The 11460-nt window shown below is 27.1% G+C and overlaps 1 protein-coding gene across 1 annotated transcript; it reads right to left on the bottom strand.

Moving 5' to 3' along the window:
• Window positions 1–6963: 6963 nt before the first annotated feature.
• LOC18994256 (ethylene-responsive transcription factor ERF094) lies at window positions 6964–7864 on the bottom strand. The gene has a single exon (XM_006417889.2). The coding sequence runs from the start codon at window positions 7822–7824 to the stop codon at window positions 7042–7044; it is 783 nt and encodes a 260-aa protein (XP_006417952.1). The 5' UTR covers window positions 7825–7864; the 3' UTR covers window positions 6964–7041.
• Between the last annotated feature and the right edge of the window lie 3596 nt (window positions 7865–11460).

Raw genomic sequence — 11460 nt, forward strand, 5'->3', positions numbered from 1 at the left:
TGCGTTTCCTTCTAGCTAGTAATTGCTGCTTTTGATTATGGATGATTACTGATCACATTAGTAATGTCTCGTATTTGGGCTTGTAGCTACATACAGCTACGTCTTTTTTTTTTTTTTTTCGTTGGTTTAACATCGTCCAATCATTTCCACCGAATTTTCTTCGATTAGTTATCTTGATTTTATATGTGAGAGTTCCATCCTTTAAACTTTTTATAAATCTTGAGAAAATTAAAACATTTAAATGTTTGATGCTCTCTTACAATCTTGATGTCAAATTCCCACCCTCTTTTTGTTTCTATATACATATTTCAAGTTTGACAAAAAAAAAAAATATATATATATATATATTTCAAGAATCTCTACATGCACCTAAATCAAATGCTTATTATTATTTCATTTTGTTGAAGGCTTAGAAATATGTAGATGGATGTCACAGTGGAAAACCACTGCACCAAAATGCTTCCGTCAAACAAAAACTGATTTAAATCTCCGATGGCCATTATTATAAATTTATAAGTAACAGAAATATAGGCATTATTTTAAAACTAAAATTTCTTAGCTAAAATTATAGTAGCAACAAAAGATTAATTCTATAGAGCTATGAATATTCGTACCTCCACGGCAAAAAGTTAATACGTAGTCATAAAATTAAAATCTACGGCTATCATAATTAACAAACTAACAAGAAAAATGAGATGATACTGAACTTATAACGACGGAAATACCCCTCTAAGTTATTGCTGAAGGAAGCTGAGTGAATCAAAAGAGGACCCACACTTTAATCTCAAGAGTGAAGACTGTTACCAACTGAAACTGTCTCACTCTAAAGAGATCACTTGTCACATGATCCACCTAAAACACCACAACAAACTAGAGAGAGAGAGAGAGAATGGCTATCTTTTTCCATTTTTTTTTCTTTTTGGTTAAATGAAAGTTGTTTTGTTGTTTATCTGCTCATGTTGATTATAAAAAGATGACGAGAGCGAATTAGTTAGCGATTGGGTTCAATTCGTTTAGTTTTAGAAGATCATCCACCCACGGTTTTTATATATATATATATATATATATATATATATATATATATTTGTTCACAAAGTATATTTTTTATATATATAAGAACGTTCCGTAGAAGAAAACTAATTAAATGTTTTGATTCGAATGCCACGACAGAAATGACAGGGGAGAGCAGTTTTCCGCCGGCCAAGCCGCGACCACCGGTCAACAACATGTACAGCTGGCGTTATGATCGATCGGTTCACAACTTCACATATTGGATGGGATGACTTGAGAAATCTGATTCCAAACCCAATCAAAGTTAATATATACTAACTTCACTTGCAAGTAACGATAAACTCTACCACGAAACCCTTTCAATTGTTGTTAGATAGTTTAGTGTATATATTGTCTTGTTGGTAGGATTTAATCGATTTATGGGAAATATATGTATCACGCATGCGTTGCAGTTTGCACTGATTAGACTGTAGTATACATTAGCGAGTGATAAATTATGAGAATAAACCCTAGGCCGACTAGAAACTAATTTAACATAGATTACAGAAAAAAAAACTAGAGATGATCATTTTTAAAAAAAAATCGATTTCTTTTTGATTATTGCATGTTTTTCCTATTACTGTTACTATTATTTTTGCATCGCTGTCTCCTAATACTTAAATAAGTTGATAATTTTTGAAATTCCACACCTGAAATAAGGGGTCTGACGACGTAAAATAGATTAAAAAAATATATGTTGGAATCCTATGAATGTCGAACTACCTATGTTATTATGTTATGTTATATTGATATTTAATATTAGCTACTAATTAATTACTTTAATAATGGATATTAATCACCAGTTCACCACAATAGCAATATTTCGTATTATAATTAGATGTGGGATTGTAACTTGTTACTGAAACTGCACATTGAAATGGATGAAGTGTACTAATCAGAGACATAAAGGAATAATAATTTTGGTAACGAAACATCATCAATGACGTTTTCATAGTTTAATATGATCAATGGCGGACCTATATGGAGAAAGCTATTTTTTTTTCTTTCTTACGTCTACATAATTTTTATTATATAATAGGAAAAGAAAATACAGAGATGAAATACGTTATTGAAGTCCAAAGAAAGCTTAGAACATTGTTCCTCCAACGAATATGAGTTAAATTTATGTTTAGAGAAAGTAGCATCAGTCATGAATATCCTCGCTGATGGACATACAGGCCCATAACATCTCCACCTCTCCCTTGCGATCATATTTTTTTTGTGAGATGGTTCATGGATGATTCAATTATATACTAGATTTTAACCCCGTGTATCTGTACGGGAATATTTTTTATTGTTTAACGAATTTTGTTATATAATTTGTGTTTTGGAGTTTAAATATAATTATTTTTATAAATATATTTTTTAATAAGTGAAAATATTAATTTTTGTGTTTAGATATATTTTTATAGTATTTAAATTAATTATGATTATAAAAATATAATTTTAACCCATCCGCTAATATTAATTCAAAATGAACTATTATCAAAACATAATTCTAACTTTTCCGTTCATATTACCGTATAATATAAATATTTGTTAAAAGTTTGAGATGTATTAACAGTATTATTTAGTATTATAGTTTTCTAAAATTTAATCAACGAAATGAGTGTATAATTAGTTTTTCAAACCACATTATAGTGTATGCAATAATTTTTAATTTTTTATGTTTTGATTTTGTATGAAAAATATATTTTCGATATACATGTATAATTCAAAATTAGTGATATTAGTTACCAAAATATTTTTAACCCGGTTTTTTATATATATTTTTAGTTCTATGAATTTTAAAAAATATATTTTTAATATTTAAATTATACATTTAAATTTTACCTATTATTTTATTATTAATTTGTAAATAAATCATAATCGTAAATATATTATATAAACAACATAAATATCATATCATTTACATTATTATAAATTATTATATTTCAAATATGACCATTATTTTTTATATGTGAATTTTTTTTTTCAAAAATTCTAGATATTTTTTATAAAAATGTTTAATAGTATAAAAATTATTTAAATTAGAATCTTTAAATCAAATCTAAATTAATATCTAATTTATTATTTTTAATCAAATCAAATCAAACCTAAATTACCTATATTTAAGGAACTCTAAAAATATTTATTTATATAAATAATTATTAAAATTATTTTTAAACACTTAAAAAAAATTAGGAGTGTTTGGAAGCAAGTACTAAATATGCTTCTGTTTTAATATAATAGATGTTGAAAAGAAAAAATTACATACTTTAAAAAGTTATGATGAAACATATATATCTAAATATATCATATATAATTTTGAAATAACTATGACTTATAACAGAAATGATAACATAATAATGGTTTTTAAATTAGCATTTACAAAAACTATTGTTTTGACCAATTTCACACAATTTTATTTAAAAAATTATACAAATATGTTATGATTTAATATATTATTAATTAGATGATATAAATTAATAACTTATATTCAAATAAAGTAAGTTTTGGATGAAAGGTTAAATAGAGATTTATACTAAAAGTAAAACTATAAAACGACATTTATGATTAAAAAAAATTATAACAAAACTTCTCATAAAACAGAAAAAAATCTTATACTAATAAAAGTTGAAGCTAAATGCTTTTAAGAGTATTCACATATGATTTAAGAAATTAATTTAATTGGTCCACATCAACATTTAAAAATAAGAAAAATTTACAAATTGTAATATTATTGCTGAAAAAAAAAGAAATTAAGAATGTATCCACATAGAATTTAAAAAATCAATTTTATTGGTCCACATCAACATTCAAAATTAAAGAAAATTTACAAATTGTAATATTATTGCTGAAAAAGGAAATTAAAAAAGTTTATTGGTCTTATAAAAAAAATTATTGGTCCACCTCAACATTGAAAATTGAAAAATTTCCAAATTCTATTATTGTTTTTAAAATTATGAAAAGTAAAAAAAATTATATATAAAATTGATATTAATAATAAAAACTAAAATAAACAATATTAAAATAAGAAATTTTAAATTTAAATTAGATATATACACACATATTTAGAGACTCTTATATGAACATCCAATTTTTTTGTCACATAATTATAATAATTTTTAAGTTTTTTTTCTTGTGTGTGCAACCATGTAAAATAAACTAAGACAAAAGATAGAGTAATGTTTCACTAAAAAATAAGTTATTACAACGTAAAAGAACTAACTTGACTAAATTATATGTTTAACTATTAGCTAAATTACAAACAATATAATGAAGATATAAATAAAGCCACTACAAGAACAAACTTAACTAAAGTATATGTTTAATTATTAGCTAAATTATAAAGAATATAATGAAAAAGATATAAACAAAGACACTATAAACCGCTTTAATATTGAAAAAGATATCATAAAATCTCCAAAGCTTGGCCACCAAATTTGAAAACAATGATAAATTTCAAGCAATCCGAGAAACATATCAAGTGATTGATACTCGACACTTTTGAAAAACCAAACACTGAAAATAGAGAAAAAAAACATAGCGGAGGAGACTGAGGTATCTGAGGAAATGTTTTGAAATAACATAGCATCTGAATGGGTTTTAACAACCCAACATGAACCACAAAAGTAACAATTAGCTGACCAAGCAGTATCTGAATACATTCGAGAAGCCTCATAATAAAGAGGTGAAGCTAAAATCACTTGTCGCAACGAGGCTCGTGTGAGATTTTTCAGTTTTGATTTCTAAATCTATTATTAATAAAAGTTATAGCTATATGCCTTTAAAAATGTCCATATAAGATTTGAAAGTTCAATTATCTTGGTTAACATCAATATTTAAAATTAAGAATATTTCTAAATTTTAAAATTATATTGTTAACAAACAAATATATTTAAAGAAAAATAAAAGTTAAAGTTATATGCCTCAAAAGACATCCACATAAAATATAAAAGGTCAACTTTATTATTTCACATCAATAACTAAAATTAAAATTTTCTCTAAATTATAAAATCTTGTTTATACAAAATAATATAGGAAAATTTGTTAATTAAAATTATTCTATTATTAATGATAGTTAAAGCTATATTATTTTCAAAGCATCCACATCAGTATTTAAATTTTTATTTTTATTCGTATATATCAAAATTATAAATTAAAAAAAAAGTTTCATAATTCTAATATTTATGATTAAAAATATATTAAAAAATAAAGAAATCTTTATTAACCAAGAAAAAATCAACATGATATTAAAATCTCCATTATCACTGTTTAAATCACAAATTTAATTTATTATCTATAAAAAATATAACTACTTATACAAGTTTAAGTTACTTGATTTTAAAACTTTTCATGTAGAATTTTAAATAACTAATATTTATGATTTATATTCATCTTTTTTTTTTAACATTTGCAAAACAATTTCATCGAAATATGTAATATATTATGCGAAAGTATGTAATATTTTTTTCCTCATGTAATATATTATGCAAAAATGATCAAAAATTTACATTTTATATATTCAATTTGGAATTCAAAATATTAATGTAGAAGTTCTTAGTTTTGAGTTGTTCAATTTGTTATTTCATTTTTTATAAATTTGTATGTATTAAATTGTACTGATTTTATCTACTTAATTACAATTAGAAGTGAGAATGAATATGATGAAACTGAATATAATCATACATAAATTATTAAAATAAATAAATATAATAGATTCAATTGAAAAAACAGATATAACAAGAATAAAAATGAAGAAGATGAAAAGAAAATTTCATTCTTATTAGAAGAGATGACATATAATCATTTAAAATTATTTAAATACACTACTAATTGACAAAAATATATTTATTCACAAATTTGTGTGATTTCATTTCATATTCAACTATTGTTTTAGTTTCAAATTTAAAGTTGTTATTAATCTCAAAGCAAATATTTTAATTATTAGTTTGTTTTTTAAATTAATTTTATCAAAATAAAAATTTGTATTTGCTAAACAAACTAATGAAAAAAGATTAACTTATAAGTAAAAATGATGGAAAAAATTACCTTTTTGATTTAAATAAGTAAATGTATAATATATTATTATCATGTTAATACTATGTTTAAAAAGTAACATTTTATTAAGTTGTAAAAATTTTATTTGGTTTTGGTATATTAACTTATATATAAGTGTTTGACTAAATAATATATTTTTGAAATATGATATATTGTATATAGATTCAAAACAAAACCGTTAAAATATCACAATGTACATAAAAATTATTAGATCAACACTATAATATTTTAATATATTATTAAAACACTAATATATAAAATTTATATATTAATAAAAATAATTAATTACATATTATTTTAATCAACAAAATATCCACGCGTAGCATGGATGCAAAATTTAGTATATACAATAAAAATATAAAAATATATTATGCAGGTCGGCTCATATCCCGCTGCCGCTGGGATGTAGACCGCAACGAACTAAGCTCACATCCTTTCATTTAAAATCACGAAAATAAAATATTAGCCCATCGAATAACCAAAGAAATTATGGGAAGAGTATTCAGCAGTCTAGCAGAGTGCGTAGGCTGTGTAGTCCTTAAATTTTAAATAGTGATAGAAAGCATCTTTATGGTTTTTTTTTGTCAAAATATTTATGGTTTTTTATTTTGAACGCATCTTTATAGTTTGGGTATATCCGATGCTTATTTTTTTCTCCGATAGTCACATGTTAAGAAATTAGGTTGCATAATATAGATCCTCGGCTCAGTTTTACAGAACTTTAAAAAACAAAATATTAATAAATTACGCATTATGATAGAGAGATTTACATAACAATAACGCAACAGCAGACGTCTATACGATTCCAACATCGCCGTCACTTCTCCTCCAAAACTTTTCATCGGATAATAATAAAGCTATATAATTAAAGGTTAAAAAAAAAGCTATATAATTAAGAAAAAAAACAGAGCACACTCAAATTTCATGAAATCGTACAAGTAGATATGATCATGAACATGATCTCAAAAGCTCTTCTAAGTATTCAGCACCCAAATCCTCAAAAACCACAAGCGTTGTACTACTTTCTTGCTTCATAACAACACTCTGTTTCCTACTTCTTGACGACAAAGAAGATGATGAAGAAGACGAGTATGAGGAAGAAGAAGAACTCGTCGACAACGAAGAAGAAGAAGAAGAAGAAGAAGAAGAAGAAGAAGAAGAAGACTTCTTCTTTCCTCTAGGTCGGTTTCTCATGGAGTGCTTTCTCTTCAAGACTATGACAGGAGACTCTCCATCGTTGAAATTCACATTCTCCATCTTCTGGAGAGACTCCTTAACGACTTGGACAGGGAAATTGAGTACGGCGAGGCTGCCTTTCAAAGCGAAAGCTGCCTGATCATAAGCGAGAGCCGCCTCTTCGGCAGTATCGAACGTCCCGAGCCACACTCTGATCCCTTTTCTCATTGAGTCTCTAATCTCGGCTGCGTATTTTCCCCATGGCCGTTTCCTCACTCCTCTGTATGCCCTCTCCTCCTCCTCTTCCGTCTGGACGGTTGCTCCTTCTTCATCTTCTTCCTTGATGATTGATGATGCTCCAAATGTGAAGAAGTCATCATCAGAGTAGTTATAACAAGGGCTAAATGAGAGGTAGGGTTGATCGAATGATTGATGTAAGAAACTCTCTTCCCACAAGAATGATTCTTGTGAGCTCCATGAGCTTGTTGAAGAAGAGAACTCTGGAGACAACTCTTGACTTTGATTATTAGAAAATAAGGTAGTTTGAGATTCCATATTTTCAATCTCTTTTTTTTTTAACGGTTTTCTGTTTACAATGTCTCTCTTAAGTGGCAATAAGTTTGGGATATATATAGCGTAGAGATTTGGAACGGTTTAGATATTTGAATTAGGAGGGCGTATTAGATAAATATTAATAATTTAGTATGTATATACTAGATCTAATTGACAATAAGGCTGCCTCGAAAAATCTCAATAACCATTTAATTCAAAAACGGAAATGGGGCCATCCAAAATATAATTATTGGTAATGAATTGAATAATAATATAATAGAAAAAAAGAAGAAGAGAGGATGTGATACGTACGTAGTAAGATCTATCTCTGACTAATATGTACAGAGAAGTGGGTGAATTGTTCCACGTGGGACAAGAAGACCAAGTTTGAGGGACTGACGTACGGCGGCTTATTACGACAAAATTGATGATATCAGTGGTTGATGACATGGCAGATATTTGCCACGTCTGCGTATACATGGCTCAGATTACCATCAAATTAGGGTCTATTTAATTTTAAATAGTCGGACTAGTTTCGAAGCAAACCAATCTGATGGAGAAAATTTGGTTTATAGGATTCTTAACTGCGTTCGGACACCGAGTTGAAATAACGTGATTAAACTATTTTACAAGAATCCGACGACAACACAGTTAACCAGCTATACACACAATTCCAACCTCTAGCTTTCTAAAGCATATAGAATTTTTCGCTAATCATAAATTTAATTATAGTGCTTCAGGCTAATTTGGTCAGTATTATACTATTGTGGAGTTATAGTTGTGATAACTGATGATTTATTTAAGAACATATAACATTAATTGCATGATAAATTGCTTGAAAGAAAAAATAGAGTAGAAAGTTCTTGCGTTCACTATAAATGACAGTACCCATGAAATAACCAGAAGACATTGATTAAACATATGTGGGGTCGGTTGGCTGCAACTTGAAACTCCGATATTGACAGTAGATGAGAAGGTTCGAATTCGAAGCGTACAAATAATCATTGGACCATTCCGCGACAGTCAGGGTTTTTTTCCAAAATTTCTTCGACAAAAAATTCTTTTTAGTATGTGTTTTTTTTTTTTCTGGAAAAAAATATACTAAAATAGTAAAATTCATATGAGGTGGATAAATAAAAATAACCTAAACAAGTAAACAGAATAGCCCTTGATCATGGATCTTCACTTTGCCCTCTTGAATTGGAAGAGAAAGAAAACTTTTTGGCCACGTAGGAAACTCTTTTCACTGAATGTAATCTAATAATAAATATTGTAGATTTTATCTCTCCTACAAATGTGACATTTTGAACCATGTATTTAAATACTATAATAATCGGACTATAAAAAGACGATTTCACAGAAATGGTGTCTTCCTTTCACTTCAAAAACAGTTTTCAGGCAGTTAATAAGATTAATCCAGATAGATTTGTGAAGTTGAAAATATTGTTTTTTTTTTCGTTAACACTAGATATACGATTCACCATAGCGTCCGATTATTTTTAGGATAACTAGATTAAAAAAAAAAAAAAAATTCCCGCAAACTTACCTTCAGAAGTTTGTGTAATACAACGAAGGTTCTATTTACAAACAAGTCATCATATTGGTCTAAAGTTTTTGGTGTAATAACTAATAAGCATAAAAAGTTGAAGCATGAAGTTATTTTCGAATTCAGTCATTCCAGGATTCATAAGACATTTTGGGAACTGAAATGGATAAGTGATACTCATATAAAATACTTGGGATGGCATACTAGGAATGCCTAGGAAGATAATTAAAAATAGTTTAACATGATATACCCAAACTAATAAAGTGGTTATATAAAGATTTAGGTTTAAAAAAAAAAATCAAATTGAGTGGGATTAATTGTTTGATATCATAGTGGTGGACCACTGATATATAATTGTTTGATATCGCAACTTGCGAATACAATGTAGCAAAGAGAGACGGGTGCATGAACACTCTTATCTTTTTATTTGTTTTGTAATTTTTTGTATTTTTTAGCAAAATCACTTTTTGTCCGGGCCTGCTAGCCTGTTAGGATGAAAGGTAAGTTGAATTACAAAATGCTAGGTCAAAAACCCTCTTTTTTTCCTCACGACCAAGAAAACCAAGACATGCATGCTATTCAATGTCCCTACTCATTATAATAAATTAATAACTATAGTAAATTGTTGATTGGGGGTTATTAAATAACTCCACCAAACCTAGTAGTTGGAATAATCATATAATAATTGTTCACCTTGCTAAAGGAAAAAAAAAGAAAAAGATTGAGACCTTTTTCATCTAAAAAGATTTGTGGTGTTTTTGCCTTTACTGATAAATTTTACCGAAATTTCTGTTTTAATCAAAATATATTTTCTTGTTCTAAACTCTAAAGGTTAAGTTTCCAAACTCAGCAATGCCCTGATCGCTATAAACTTAAGGGATCAGTATGCTTCTATGTTCCAATAATCTACACTAATTCAAATGTTTTGTTTTTTTTTTTTTAACATATATTTGAAGAAAACGAGCAGTGTAAAATAGAAAAGGTATTGTGATTGAAAACTAAAATATTGGGATCTTAGTTTGAGTTATCCATTTAACCATTTTCCAGTCTGGATAAAGTATAGTAATTAAAGTTTTAAAATTGACGTTTTTGAATTTCTTTGAAGTTAAAAAGTCTCAAGTCAAAATTTGACAGAAAAATAAATTGATATTTACACAAAATATATAAACTAGTTTCCATGCTGGGCTTTTATCCGTCATTTGGAAAGGAAGAAAGTGCATGCATCTTCAATTCCAGCACGTGTCTATTAATTTGGGCATGATTTAGTCGTCACACACAAGAAAAATTGAAAGCTTGTTTTTTTGCCCCCTTTATAGACTATTAGTGGAAAGTATGCGTTAACTAAATAAAATAGGGTACAACGACAAAAAAAAAACTAAATAAAATAGGGTATTTTTATATATACATAGAGAAATAGCGAAATATAACTATTCCAATATAATTTAAGGAATGGTTTTAAGAAAAAAGAATTTGGGATGAGTCTGAAGGTGCATCCAAAAGTTTTCAGCCACTTAGATAGATATTTGGTCTAACATAAAAAATTAACTGGTTAACTAACAGTTATGATTTCAAAATTAGGAAATATAGAAAAATAATAATACCAATTAGGTGTTTAGTATAACTAAGCAAGATAATCTTTTTTAAAATTAAAATAATCTCATTAAAACAATGAACATGCAAGAGAAGAAGAAACGTAAAAAGAATAATATTTTTTATAAAAATTTGTTGTTTCAAATTTTTATACAAGATTTACTACGGGTTATATAAATAGGTCTCGACACTGGTCAATGAAACATGTATTTCAGAACTGAGGAGTTATATATATATATATATATATATATATATATATATATAAATGACTTTGGATAATTTGGATTACCATTAAATTAAAGTCCAAGAATCAAAATTAATTAGCTCGAACTAATTTTAAAAGTAAACTAATCTAAAAGAGAAAAAAACTGTTCACTCGGATTTTTAAGTGTCCTTCGACACCGAATTGAACGACATTATTTAACCTATTGGACAGAACCATACAACATTATCAACTGTCCCTACGTACAATTCCAACCTCTTTTTTCTAAATGACAAGAAAA

Source organism: Eutrema salsugineum, unplaced genomic scaffold (assembly GCF_000478725.1).
Source record: "Eutrema salsugineum unplaced genomic scaffold, Eutsalg1_0 scaffold_5, whole genome shotgun sequence".
NCBI lineage: Eukaryota > Viridiplantae > Streptophyta > Magnoliopsida > Brassicales > Brassicaceae > Eutrema > Eutrema salsugineum.